The sequence below is a fragment of the Oncorhynchus masou genome, chromosome 7 (assembly GCF_036934945.1).
Source record: "Oncorhynchus masou masou isolate Uvic2021 chromosome 7, UVic_Omas_1.1, whole genome shotgun sequence".
NCBI lineage: Eukaryota > Metazoa > Chordata > Actinopteri > Salmoniformes > Salmonidae > Oncorhynchus > Oncorhynchus masou.
Window position 1 is genome coordinate 4,225,050 of NC_088218.1, and position 15,304 is coordinate 4,240,353.

The 15,304-nt window shown below is 45.7% G+C and overlaps 1 protein-coding gene across 1 annotated transcript; it reads right to left on the minus strand.

Annotated features, from left to right (window-relative positions):
- Positions 1-4,684: 4,684 nt before the first annotated feature.
- LOC135543127 (pirin-like) lies at positions 4,685-15,236 on the minus strand. The gene is made up of 5 exons (XM_064970203.1): positions 15,048-15,236; positions 14,591-14,747; positions 14,366-14,458; positions 8,149-8,229; positions 4,685-5,458 (listed from the first exon to the last, which is right to left on the minus strand). Exons 2-5 carry the CDS (start codon positions 14,681-14,683, stop codon positions 4,700-4,702), a joined length of 1,026 nt encoding a protein of 341 aa, XP_064826275.1. The 5' UTR covers positions 14,684-14,747; positions 15,048-15,236; the 3' UTR covers positions 4,685-4,699.
- Positions 15,237-15,304: the final 68 nt, after the last annotated feature.

Sequence of the window (15,304 nt, forward strand, 5' to 3'; positions counted from 1 at the left end):
CAAATTTACATCTGAAACATGACAAACCTTATAGACTGTCTGTCTGTCTGTCTCCTCTCCTGCCCTAGAGTAACCCCAAACCCAACCGGCCCCGGTCAAATTTACATCTAAAACATGACAAACCTTATAGACTGTCTGTCTGTCTCCTCTCCTGCCCTAGAGTAACCCCAAACCCAACCGGCCCGGTCAAATTTACATCTGAAACATGACAAACCTTATAGACTGTCTGTCTGTCTGTCTGTCTCCTCTCCTGCCCTAGAGTAACCCCAAACCCAACCGGCCCCGGTCAAATTTACATCTGAAACATGACAAACCTTATAGACTGTCTGTCTGTCTGTCTCCTCTCCTGCCCTAGAGTAACCCCAAACCCAACCGGCCCCGGTCAAATTTACATCTAAAACATGACAAACCTTATAGACTGTCTGTCTGTCTCCTCTCCTGCCCTAGAGTAACCCCAAACCCAACCGGCCCGGTCAAATTTACATCTAAAACATGACAAACCTTATAGACTGTCTGTCTGTCTCCTCTCCTGCCCTAGAGTAACCCCAAACCCAACCGGCCCCGGTCAAATTTACATCTGAAACATGACAAACCTTATAGACTGTCTGTCTGTCTCCTCTCCTGCCCTAGAGTAACCCCAAACCCAACCGGCCCGGTCAAATTTACATCTGAAACATGACAAACCTTATAGACTGTCTGTCTGTCTGTCTCCTCTCCTGCCCTAGAGTAACCCCAAACCCAACCGGCCCCGGTCAAATTTACATCTGAAACATGACAAACCTTATAGACTGTCTGTCTGTCTCTCTCCTGCCCTAGAGTCTGTCAAATTTACATCTGAAACATGACAAACCTTATAGACTGTCTGTCTGTCTCCTCTCCTGCCCTAGAGTAACCCCAAACCCAACCGGCCCCGGTCAAATTTACATCTGAAACATGACAAACCTTATAGACTGTCTGTCTGTCTGTCTGCCCTAGAGTCTGTCCAACTGTCTGTCTTTACATCTAAAACATGACAAACCTTATAGACTGTCTGTCTGTCTGTCTCCTCTCCTGCCCTAGAGTAACCCCAAACCCAACCGGCCCCGGTCAAATTTACATCTGAAACATGACAAACCCACTTCCCCAGAAACCTGCTACTCATTTCCTGTCTCGTCTAACTCAGCAGACCAGACAGACAGAGAAAATAAGGGAGGAGAAGGGGGGGGGTGAGAAAGGGGATGGATACTCGTGAAGATGTAATTGCCTGCAAACGTCACATGATGAAGCTGAATGTCTTGTGGTTGGTTGGCATTTCTGGCGAGGCATTTCTGGGCCCGAGGCTTTCAACATCTCAGTCATTGTATTGTATACAGTTTTCTGGCTTTGATATGGGCAAGACCCCAGCACATCATGTCAACAGCCGACATTAAGTATTCATTCTGTATAATACAGTGATAAAGGAACAATGATGATGACAATGATGGAGATGATAAAAACCCCCCTTTTCATCCACTGTGGTTTTGGACCTGTGATTACAAATGCGTTACATTGTAGGGTGAGAACTATATAAATCTATTTTTAGTCGGTTAAGTTTATACATATTCTTATGACTGTTTGTTATGACTTCCACGTGACATCAACCAGTGTTTCTCCTAAATGCTTTTAGCAGCGGCGCACTGCCGTTGCTAATTCGTGGACGCCACCGAAAAACGGATATATAAAAATAAGAAATAATTTTACCATCCCGTGGTGCACCGCAGCTAAGCGCATACATGGGAAACACTGGTGGATGTCATGTGGAAGTCAGAACAAACATCCATAAGAACTTGTATAAACTTAAATAACTAAAACCCAGATAAAATATGTAGAAAATATAATAGAGCAATATATATATTTTAATGATTACCTTTGAGAACTAACAATCCCCCAAAATAAATGTAATGAATAATAAATAAATAAATGTAAAAAATATCATGTCATGGGGACCCACATTGATTTTGTTGTACTGTTTGAGTCATTCAGATAGCATAAGAACAAGGCATAAGCCACGGCTAAATGTGTAGAATTGAAGGAATTTAGCTTTAAAATATTCTCTCAGCCCTATGGCACATTTTTTTGAATGGCATGAAATTAGCTTTAAAAAAAACAGTACGTTCTCTCTGCCCCGCGGCAAAATGTATAGAATTGCAGGAAATGTGCTTTAAAACAGCAGCAGTTTGTCTCTGCGGCCAAGAAGAGGGCCTCTAAAACCGCACAACTGGCCACACCCACTACCACCACCCGGGTTATGGTTAGTATGGTGCTCCTCACCTGTACACCCAGGGTTATGGTTAGTATGGTGCTCCTGACCTGTACCCCCAGGGTTATGGTTAGTATGGTGCTCCTGACCTGTACACCCAGGGTTATGGTTAGTATGGTGCTCCTCACCTGTACCCCCAGGGTTATGGTTAGTATGGTGCTCCTGGCCCCTGTACACCCAGGGTTATGGTTAGTATGGTGCTCCTGACCTGTACACCCAGGGTTATGGTTAGTATGGTGCTCCTCACCTGTACACCCAGGGTTATGGTTAGTATGGTGCGTTAGTATGGTGCTCCTCACCTGTACACCCAGGGTTATGGTTAGTATGGTGCTCCTGACCTGTACACCCAGGGTTATGGTTAGTATGGTGCTCCTCACCTGTACACCCAGGGTTATGGTTAGTATGGTGCTCCTGGCCTGTACCCCCAGGGTTATGGTTAGTATGGTGCTCCTCACCTGTGCACCCAGGGTTATGGTTAGTATGGTGCTCCTGACCTGTACACCCAGGGTTATGGTTAGTATGGTGCTCCTCACCTGTGCACCCAGGGTTATGGTTAGTATGGTGCTCCTCACCTGTACACCCAGGGTTATGGTTAGTATGGTGCTCCTCACCTGTACACCCAGGGTTATGGTTAGTATGGTGCTCCTCACCTGTACACCCAGGGTTATGGTTAGTATGGTGCTCCTCACCTGTACACCCAGGGTTATGGTTAGTATGGTGCTCCTGGCCTGTACACCCAGGGTTATGGTTAGTATGGTGCTCCTCACCTGTACACTCAGGGTTAAGGTTAGTATGGTGCTCCTCACCTGTACACTCAGGGTTATGGTTAGTATGGTGCTCCTCACCTGTACACTCAGGGTTATGGTTAGTATGGTGCTCCTGACCTGTACCCCCAGGGTTATGGTTAGTATGGTGCTCCTCACCTGTGCACCCAGGGTTATGGTTAGTATGGTGCGTTAGTATGGTGCTCCTCACCTGTACCCCCAGGGTTATGGTTAGTATGGTGCTCCTCACCTGTACCCCCAGGGTTATGGTTAGTATGGTGCTCCTCACCTGTGCACCCAGGGTTATGGTTAGTATGGTGCGTTAGTATGGTGCTCCTCACCTGTACACCCAGGGTTATGGTTAGTATGGTGCTCCTCACCTGTACACCCAGGGTTATGGTTAGTATGGTGCTCCTCACCTACACCAGGGTTATGGTTAGTATGGTGCTCCTCACCACCCAGGGTTAAGGTTAGTATGGTGCTCCTCACCTGTACACTCAGGGTTATGGTTAGTATGGTGCTCCTCACCTGTACACCCAGGGTTATGGTTAGTATGGTGCTCCTGACCTGTACACCCAGGGTTATGGTTAGTATGGTGCTCCTCACCTGTACACCCAGGGTTATGGTTAGTATGGTGCTCCTGACCTGTACCCCCAGGGTTATGGTTAGTATGGTGCTCCTCACCTGTGCACCCAGGGGGTTATGGTTAGTATGGTGCTCCTCACCTGTACCCCCAGGGTTATGGTTAGTATGGTGCTCCTCACCTGTACCCCCAAGGTTATGGTTAGTATGGTGCTCCTCACCTGTGCACCCAGGGTTATGGTTAGTATGGTGCGTTAGTATGGTGCTCCTCACCTGTATACGAAGGGTTATGGTTAGTATGGTGCTCCTCACCTGTACCCCCAGGGTTATGGTTAGTATGGTGTTCCTCACCTGTACACCCAGGGTTATGGTTAGTATGGTGCTCCTGGCCTGTACCCCCAGGGTTATGGTTAGTATGGTGCTCCTGGCCTGTACCCCCAGGGTTATGGTTAGTATGGTGCTCCTGGCCTGTACACCCAGGGTTATGGTTAGTATGGTGCTCCTCACCTGTGCACCCAGGGTTATGGTTAGTATGGTGCGTTAGTATGGTGCTCCTCACCTGTACCCCCAGGGTTATGGTTAGTATGGTGCTCCTCACCTGTACCCCCAGGGTTATGGTTAGTATGGTGCTCCTCACCTGTGCACCCAGGGTTATGGTTAGTACATGGTGCTCCTCACCTGTATACGAAGGGTTATGGTTAGTATGGTGCTCCTCACCTGTACCCCCAGGGTTATGGTTAGTATGGTGTTCCTCACCTGTACACCCAGGGTTATGGTTAGTATGGTGCTCCTGGCCTGTACACCCAGGGTTATGGTTAGTATGGTGCTCCTGGCCTGTACCCCCAGGGTTATGGTTAGTATGGTGCTCCTGGCCTGTACACCCAGGGTTATGGTTAGTATGGTGCTCCTGACCTGTACCCCCAGGGTTATGGTTAGTATGGTGCTCCTGGCCTGTACACCCAGGGTTATGGTTAGTATGGTGCGTTAGTATGGTGCTCCTGGCCTGTACACCCAGGGTTATGGTTAGTATGGTGCGTTAGTATGGTGCTCCTGGCCTGTACACCCAGGGTTATGGTTAGTATGGCGCGTTAGTATGGTGCTCCTGACCTGTACCCCCAGGGTTATGGTTAGTATGGTGCTCCTGACCTGTACACCCAGGGTTATGGTTAGTATGGTGCTCCTCACCTGTACACCCAGGGTTATGGTTAGTATGGTGCTCCTGGCCTGTACACCCAGGGTTATGGTTAGTATGGTGCTCCTCACCTGTACACCCAGGGTTATGGTTAGTATGGTGCTCCTCACCTGTACCCCCAGGGTTATGGTTAGTATGGTGCTCCTGGCCTGTACACCCAGGGTTATGGTTAGTATGGTGCTCCTGACCTGTACACCCAGGGCTATGGTTAGTATGGTGCTCCTGGCCTGTACACCCAGGGTTATGGTTAGTATGGTGCTCCTGGCCTGTACACCCAGGGTTATGGTTAGTATGGTGCTCCTGACCTGTACACCCAGGGTTATGGTTAGTATGGTGCTCCTCACCTGTACCCCCAGGGTTATGGTTAGTATGGTGCGTTAGTATGGTGCTCCTCACCTGTACACCCAGGGTTATGGTTAGTATGGTGCTCCTTACCTGTACCCCCAGGGCCTGTCCAGAGATGACGGCCACAGTGACCCCCTCCCTGCTGGGCTTGGGGACCTGGCTGTCCTTCAGCTCCTGGTACTGGGGCTCCACCATCTTGTCCTCCCTCCTCAGGTTGACCCACAGCTGCAGGCCCTGGACGGGCTCCTCAGACACGGGCATCTCTGCATGGACCACCCCTCGGCCTGCCGTCATCCACTTATGAAGACACACAGAGACGGACACAGAAACACACACACACAGATACAGAGAGGCATAGACACACACACACACACACACACACACACACACACACACACACACACACACACACACACAGAGAGGCATACACACACACACACACACACACACACACACAGATACAGATACAGAGAGGCATAGACACACACACACAGATACAGAGAGGCATAGACACACACACACAGATACAGAGAGGCATAGACACACACACACAGATACAGAGAGGCATAGACACACACACACACAGATACAGAGAGGCATAGACACACACACACACAGATACAGAGAGGCATAGACACACACACACAGATACAGAGAGGCATAGACACACACACAGATACAGAGAGGCATAGACACACACACACAGATACAGAGAGGCATAGACACACACACACAGACACAGAGACGGACACAGAAACACACACACAGATACAGAGAGGCATAGACACACACACACAAAACACAATCACTAACCATATAAAGGAGTATTGTACAGTATAATATACATGAAATCAATGTTGTCTGATATGACTTCCATAATAAATCACCCATGTGGACTTAATACTGGAACTAACAGGTTTCCAGGAGGAATTTAACTTCACATTTACACCTTTCCTTCCCCACTGCTGTGATATGTAGCTTGTGGATGTCTATCTTCCCCACTGCTGTGATATGTACCTAGTGGATGTCTATCTTCCCCACTGTAACTAGTGGATGTCTATCTTCCCCAGTGCTGTAATATGTACCTAGTGGATGTCTATCTTCCCCACTGCTGTGATATGTACCTAGTGGATGTCTATCTTCCCCACTGCTGTGATATGTACCTAGTGGATGTCTATCTTCCCCACTGCTGTGATATGTACCTAGTGGATGTCTATCTTCCCCACTGCTGTGATATGTACCTAGTGGATGTCTATCTTCCCCACTGCTGTGATATGTACCTAGTGGATGTCCATTGTTCGTCTCAAAGCTCCGCTAACATTAAAATAACACACTGGAAGGTTGTGTTCAAAATGGCTGCTACTACTTTTGGTCCAGGGGCCAAGCTGTGCACTAAATAGGGTCTAGAGCCCTCAAACTCAACGTTGGACCTCGAAGCCATTTCCACTGCGTGTTCTCATTGTCCCCTCTAATCAGGGCCTGATTTAGTCCTGGGACACCAGGTGGGTGCAATTCATTATCAGGTAGAACAGAAAACCAGCAGGCTCCGGACCTCGTAGGGTCAGAGTTGAGTACCCTTGGTCTAGAGAATAAGGGCTCAGGGAATAGGGTTTTTAGCCAAAAGTAGTGCACTATATAGGGAATAGGGGTTTGAGCCAAAAGTAGTGCACTATATAGGGAATAGGGGTTTGAGCCAAAAGTAGTGCACTATATAGGGAATATAGCCAAAAGCAGTGCACTATATAGGGAATAGGGGCCAAAAGTAGGGGTTTAGGGAATAGGGGTTTTTTTAGCCAAAAGTAGTGCACTATATAGGAATAGGGTTTTAGCCAAAAGTAGTGCACTATATAGGGAATAGGGGTTTTAGCCAAAAGTAGTGCACTATATAGGGAATAGGGGTTTTTAGTGCACTATATAGGGAATAGGGGTTTTAGCCAAAAGTAGTGCACTATATAGGGAATAGGGGTTTTAGCCAAAAGTAGTGCACTATATAGGGAATAGGGGTTTTAGCCAAAAGTAGTGCACTATATAGGAATAGGGTTTTAGCCAAAAGGGAATAGGGGTTTTAGCCAAAAGTAGTGCACTATATAGGGAATAGGGGTTTTAGCCAAAAGTAATGCACTATATAGGGAATATGGAGCCATTTCTAATGCACGTTTTCAGTGCCCAGAGGGTGATGCAGCGTTGCTGTGGGAAGCTAATTGAGCAATAACACTTAAACATTTCGTCAGCAGCTTTCCCCTCCTGTTCCACTGTGAGGAAACCCGTCTGCCCTGGGTTAGTAGCTCCAGCCCCCCCCCCAATGGTGTTTGTCTCTCCCGCTCTCTCTCCCCGTTGCACGCACACAACAAGTCCCGTGTAGTAGTATTTTATTAGGATCCCAGTTAGCTGTTGCACACACACACACACACACACACACACACACACACACACAACAAGTCTCTTGTAGTAGTATCTTGGTATTTTATTAGGATCCCTGTTAGCTGTTGAGAAAGAAGCAGCTCCTCTTTTAGTGGGTCCACACAGAACATGACATAATTTAGTGTCATCAACTTGTTCAACAGCCACACCATTCATTACCACATTCAGCTGAGGTCCAGAACGTAGGGAATGATTTGTACCAAATACAACACTCTTACTTTTAGAGATGTTCAGGACCAGTTTATTACTGGCCACACATTCCAAAACAGACTGCAACTCTTTAATAAGGGTTTCAGTGACTTCATTAGCGGTGGTTTCTGATGTGTTTATGGTTGAATCATTAGCGTACATAGACACACATGCTTTGTTTAATGCCAGTGGCATTAGTGTATTTAGTGCCTATTAAACCACTTCCTGGTTGATGCTGACTGACTGACCAGGGACAACAGCTTTACGACTGCTGCATGGGGAAAACACAGGAAATGCCCCGAAGGCACGAAGCTTCATTGGTTCTGGTATGGTGAAGAGTAGGAACCTACATACCGTACAGTGAGGTGTTTCTCTACCTGTAAATCCCCTGGTTTCAGTAGTCCAGAGTGGCCACAGAAATCCTCATGAGCTGAAACACCTTTCAAAACGTAGGTCACCTAAACAAAGACAAAATAGATCCAAATATATTCACAAAGCCATAGATGAGCCATTGCTGATTTTACATAACAGCTTGGGAGGCAAAACAAAACATTAACGGTGCTCTGCAGTTATCCCTCCGCCGAATACCAACCGTGTCTAGAGAAGTGGATAACAACTTTCTCTAAGTGTTTGCCAATTGAGGTTGAGATTAGGAAAGAGATGAATGAATCTCGGTTGTAAACATGAATGGTTTGGGAAGGAAATCTCATCATAAAGCTCGTAAGACTGGAAAACATATTTCATATTTTCCTCATGCAAGTCTAACAGATGAAATATGTACAGTGTGTGTGTGTGCGTGCGTGCGTGCGTGCGTGTGTGTGCAATGCAGTGTCCGTTGAGCAGGACAGACAAGGGCCCGTGTTCACTCCGTGTCCATTCCGCTGCCACATGGACTGAGGTCAAAGCGGACAGGAAGTAGAAAGCTGTAGAGGTTAGAGGTAAACATCTGTCTCTCAGAGAGGCTTCCAAGCCTCCAGCCAGGAGGGCGAGAGCCTCTCTCTGATCTGGCAGCGCACGCGGCTTTGAGCTCTGAGATGTAACAGTGAGCCAACACACCTGCTGCATGGAATGCTGGGCCGTGGGCGCTTCAGCCCCGCCCCCGTCAGGTCTGGTCCAGTCCGCGGCCAGATGGACACTAAGTTACACATCTACAGTATCAGCTGGGCCTATGGTCTGATCTGGTCTGGGCCATGGTAGACACTATGTTAGGTTACACATGTATCTACAGTATCAGCTGGGCCTATGGTCTGATCTGGTCTGGGCCATGGTAGACGCTATGTTAGGTTACACATGTATCTACAGTATCAGCTGGGCCTATGGCCTAATCTGGTCTGGGCCATGGTAGACACTATGTTAGGTTACACATGTATCTACAGTATCAGCTGGGCCTATGGCCTCATCTGGTCTGGGCCATGGTAGACGCTATGTTAGGTTACACATGTATCTACAGTATCAGCTGGGCCTATGGCCTCATCTGGTCTGGGCCATGGTAGACACTATGTTAGGTTACACATGTATCTACAGTATCAGCTGGGCCTATGGCCTAATCTGGTCTGGGCCATGGTAGACACTATGTTAGGTTACACATGTATCTACAGTATCAGCTGGGCCTATGGCCTCATCTGGTCTGGGCCATGGTAGACGCTATGTTAGGTTACACATGTATCTACAGTATCAGCTGGGCCTATGGCCTAATCTGGTCTGGGCCATGGTGGACGCTATGTTAGGTTACACATGTATCTACAGTATCAGCTGGGCCTATGGCCTAATCTGGTCTGGGCCATGATAGAAGCTATGTTAGGTTACACATGTATCTACAGTATCAGCACAGTATCAGCTGGGCCTATGGTCTGATCTGGTCTGGGCCTATGGTCTGATCTGGTCTGGGCCTATGGTCTGATCTGGTCTGGGCCATGGTAGACGCTATGTTAGGTTACACATGTATCTACAGTATCAGCTGGGCCTATGGTCTGATCTGGTCTGGGCCTATGGTCTGATCTGGTCTGGGCCATGGTAGACGCTATGTTAGGTTACACATGTATCTACAGTATCAGCTGGGCCTATGGTCTGATCTGGTCTGGGCCTATGGTCTGATCTGGTCTGGGCCATGATAGAAGCTATGTTAGGTTACACATGTATCTACAGTATCAGCTGGGCCTATGGTCTGATCTGGTCTGGGCCTATGGTCTGATCTGGTCTGGGCCATGATAGACGCTATGTTAGGTTACACATGTATCTACAGTATCAGCTGGGCCTATGGTCTGATCTGGTCTGGGCCAGGGTAGACGCTATGTTAGGTTACACATGTATCTACAGTATCAGCTGGTCTGGGCCATGGTAGACACTATGTTAGGTTACACATGTATCTACAGTAGAGGTCGACCGATTAATCGGAATGGCCGATTAATTAGGGCCGATTAATTAGGGCCGATTTCAAGTTTTCATAACAATCGGAAATCCGTATTTTGTGACACCGATTTGGCAGATTTATTTTTATTTTTACACCTTTATTTAATCTTTATTTAACTAGGCAAGTCCGTTAAGAACACATTCTTATTTTCAATGACGGCCTAGGAACGGTGGGTTAACAGCCTTGTTCAGGGGCAGAACGACAGATTTTTACCTTGTCAGCTCGGGGGATTCAATCTGGCAACCTGACAGTTAACAAGTCCAACTAACCACCTGATTACATTGCACTCCACAAGGAGACTGCCTGTTACGCGAATGCAGTAAGCCAAGGTAAGTTGCTAGCTAGCATTAAACTTATCTTATAAAAAAACAATCAATCATAATCACTAGTTAACTACACATGGTTGATGATATTACTAGTTTATCTAGCTGTCCTGCGGCATATAATCGATGCGGTGCGATCGTTGCTCCAATGTGAACCTAACCATAAACACCAATGCCTTTCTTAAAATCAATACACAGAAGTATATATTTTTAAACCTGCATATTTAGCTAAAAGAAATCCAGGTTAGCAGGCAATATTAACCAGGTGAAATTGTGTCACTTCTCTTGCGTTCATTGCACGCAGAGTCAGTGTATATGCAACAGATTGGGCCGCCTAATTTGCCAGAAATGTACGTAATTATGACATAACAATGAAGGTTGTGCAATGTAACAGGAATATTTCGACTAATGGATGCCACACGATAGATAAAATACGGAACGGTTCTGTATTTCACTGAAAGAATAAACGTCTTGTTTTCGAGATTATGGTTTCCGGATTCGGTCATTTTAATGTCCTAAGGCTTGTATTTCTGTGTGTTATCATGTTATAACTAAGTCTATGATTTGATAGAGCAGTCTGACTGAGCGATGGTAGGCACCAGCAGGCACGTAAGCATTCATTCAAACAGCACTTTCCTGTGTTTGCCAGCAGCTGTTTATGACTTCAAGCCCATCAACTCCAGAGATTAGGTTGGTGTAACCGATGTGAAATGGATAGCTAGTTAGCTGGGTGCGCGCTAATAGCGTTTCAAACGTCACTCGCTCTGAGACTTGGAGTAGTTGTTCCCCTTGCTCTGCATGGGTAACACTGCTTTGAGGGTGGCTGTTGTCATTGTGTTCCTGGTTCGAGCCCAGGTAGGAGCGAGGAGAGGGACGGAAGCTATTATGTTACACTGGCAATACTAAAGTGCCTATAAGAACATCCAATAGTCAAAAGGTTAATGAAATACAAATGGTATAGAGAGAAATAGTCCTGTATTCCTATAATAACTACAATCTAAAACTTCTTACCTGGGAATATTGAAGACTCGTGTTAAAAGGAACCACCAATTTTCATATGTTCTCATGTTCTGAGCAAGGAACTTAAACATTAGCTTTCTTACATGGCACATATTGCACTTTTACTTTCTTCAACACTTTGTTTTTGCATTATTTAAACCAAATTGAACACGTTTCATTATTTATTTGAGGCTAAATTGATTTTATTGATGTATTATATTAAGTTAAAATGAGTGTTTATTCAGTATTGTTGTAATTGTCATTATTACAAATACATTTTTAAAAAACGGCTGATTAATCGGTATCGGCCTTTTTTGGTCCTCCAATAATCGGTATCGGCGTTGAAAAATCATATTCGGTCGACCTCTAATCTACAGTATCATCTGGTCTGGGCCATGGTGGACACTAGGCTAGGTTACACATGTATCTACAGTATCAGCTGGGCCTATGGCCTCATCTGGTCTGGGCCAGGATAGACACTATGTTAGGTTACACATGTATCTACAGTATCAGCTGGGCCTATGGCCTCATCTGGTCTGGGCCAGGATAGACACTATGTTAGGTTACACATGTATCTACAGTATCAAACACAGGCCGAGACTTTTCTATTAAAAACACTTGTTTTGACTATAAATTCCCACTGTGGACCATCGCCTTTATGGTTGAGGAAACAGTGATTAACCAACCCCACTTCCAAAGCAGAAGTTTAATTTCCTTCCTCCCCTCTGTCTAAATATGTGATATTGGTGGGTTTTCATTCAAACCCCAGTATCCAAAAGCAAGCTAATGCTATGTTTAACGAACCTAGTGAGAAGCTTTCTCTGGACAAGGCTTACACTACAGTTGGCCTGTTAGTGCCATCTGCTGGTCGTTAGCAGGAAGTGCATCAATGATGAATGTGCCTCACCCTCCCTCATCTTTAATGGGGTATGTGCCACACCCTCCCTCATCATTAATGGTGTATGTGTGCCACACCCTCCCTCATCATTAATGGTGTACGTGCCTCATCCTCCCTCATCATTAATGGTATGTGTGCCACACCCTCCCTCATCATTAATGGTGTACGTGCATCATCCTCCCTCATCAACAGGTTATCTTCAAGTCTCTGCTAGGTAAAGCCCCGCCCTATCTCAGCTCACTGGTCACCATAGCAGCAGCCACCCATAGCACACGCTCCAGCAGGTATATCTCACTGGTCACCCCCAAAGCCAATTCCTCCTTTGGTCGCCTTTCCTTCCAGTTCTCTGCTGCCACTGACTGGAACGAACTGCAAAAATCACTGAAGCTGGAGATTCCCATCTCCCTCACTAGCTTTAAGAACCATCTGCCAGAGCATCTCACAGATCACTGCACCTGTACATAGCCCATCTGTAAACAGCCCATCTAACTACCTCATTCCCATACTGTATTTATTTATTTTGCTCCTTTTTCACCACAGTATCTCTACTTGCACATCCATCTTCTTCACATCTACCATTCCAGTGTTTAATTGCTATATTGTAATTACTTCGCCACCATGGCCTATTTATTTCCTTAACTCCCTTATTTGACCTAATTTGCACTCACTGTATATAGACTTTTTTTCTACTGTATTATTGACTGTATGTTTTAATCATTCCATGTGTAACTCTGTGTTGTTTTATGTGTCGAACTGCTATGCTTTATCTTGGCGAGGTTGTAGTTGCAAATGAGAACTTGTTCTCAACTAGCTTACCTGGTTAAATAAAGGTTAAATGCATTTTTTTTAAAATCATTAATGGTGTATGTTTCTCATCCTCCCTCTTCATTAATGGTGTATGTGCCTCACCCTCCCTCATCATTAATGGTGTACGTGCCTCACCCTACCTTATCATTAATGGTGTACGTGCCTCACCCTCCCTCATCATTAATGGTGTACGTGCCTCACCCTACCTTATCATTAATGGTGTATGTGCCTCACCCTCCCTCATCATTAATGGTGTATATGTGCCTCACCCTACCTTATCATTAATGGTGTATGTGCCTCACCCTCCCTCATCATTAATGGTGTACGTGCCTCACCCTACCTTATCATTAATGGTGTATGTGCCTCACCCTCCCTCATCATTAATGGTGTATGTGCCTCACCCTCCCTCATCATTAATGGTGTACGTGCCTCACCCTACCTTATCATTAATGGTGTATGTGCCTCACCCTCCCTCATCATTAATGGTGTACGTGCCTCACCCTACCTTATCATTAATGGTGTATGTGCCTCACCCTCCCTCATCATTAATGGTGTATGTGCCTCATCCTCCCTCATCATTAATGGTGCATGTGCCTCATCCTCCTCATCATTAATGGTGTATGTGCCTCATCCTCCCTCATCATTAATGGTGTATGTGCCTCATCCTCCCTCATCATTAATGGTGTATGTGCCTCATCCTCCCTCATCATTAATGGTGTATGTGCTGCATCCTCCCTCATCATTAATGGTGATGTGCAGTCACCCTCCCTCATCATTAATGGTGTATGTGCCACAGATGAACCTGTTATTCCACAAGGGGTTCAGTCAGACACACAACACTGTATCACTCCAGAAAGAGAGAGACAGTATAGATGCTGCATCGACAGACTAGCACAGACAGACACAGAGAGACAGACAGACAGACAGACAGAGAGAGAGAGAGAGAGACAGTATAGATGCTGCATCGAGAGACAGACAGACAGACAGACAGACAGACAGACAGACAGACAGACAGAGAGAGAGACAGACAGAGAGACAGACAGAGAGACAGAGAGACAGTATAGATGCTGCATCGTGCTAGCGAGAGAGAGACAGAGAGACAGACAGACAGAGACAGACAGACAGAGAGAGAGAGAGAGAATAGATAACCTACTCACGGTCTCAAAGCCTCTGTGGGGGTGATCAGGGAAGCCAGATGGCTTTTTGACTTTGAACTCATCCAACATCAAGAAAGGATCCAGGTTAATCAGCTGAAATACATGGATGGACAAGATATCAGCCTACTATGTCATAATATGTGGTTTAGTTTGGTATTTTAAAAGGATATTATTAAACATGATAAACTAGGCAGATGTAAGACAGACAGCATGACAGTAACTCACCTCCATTCTTCCTATGCTTCTGCGGACATGGGCTCCCACACCTTCTACCTGCTCCACACTCAACACAGTCTTCACAACTCTTCTTATCCTCATTGTAGAGGATAGGGTTATTTACTAGTAGTACCTTATTTATTATGGTACACCTTGAACAAAAATACTGAAGAGAAAAGGAAAAATAACTGCATTGAATATTTAGCCTAAGCCTTCAAATACCCACCGTCATTGTTCAACGTCAATACAAAACATCACGTCAATAACAAACACCATAACGAGTGTTTTGTTATTAGATGTTACAATATTTCTTATTTTGCTAAGACGTTTATTGGGATAATATGGAGTAAAAATACAACATGACAGATCAATAACAGCATCGGTCTCTAGCTAGGATAAATTAAATTTAGCGGACTTCTCCGTGGAGTAGAGTTTACTTTGATACACGAAACTCAATGTCACTAACCTTGCAGAAGTTGGATGTGGACTCAACAAGACTAATTTACTCCGAATATCAACTACAATCAGACAAGCACGTAATGTAGGCTGTCAAATCCTCCCTGTGTGATGGCAACAACAGAATTATAAGCCCATCATCTTCCAAGCAGTCATGTTGTTGTCGCGGTTGCCAACACTGTATCTGTTGCGCATGTACGGACATGAAGGGCGTGATTGACAGCAAGGGATTAGTTTGAGTAAAAAAAAGAGGGAGGGTTAGTTCAT

Excerpts from the sequence above, each read along its gene's own strand:
- LOC135543127 (XM_064970203.1), bottom strand. The coding sequence starts at position 14,683 with ATGAGGATAAGAAGAGTTGTGAAGACTGTGTTGAGTGTGGAGCAGGTA. Across the intron at positions 8,230-14,365 it reads CCCACAGAGGCTTTGAGACC|GTGACCTACGTTTTGAAAGG; the intron begins GTGAGTAGGTTA and ends GTCTTTGTTTAG. Across the intron at positions 5,459-8,148 it reads TGAAACCAGGGGATTTACAG|TGGATGACGGCAGGCCGAGG; the intron begins GTAGAGAAACAC and ends TGTCTTCATAAG.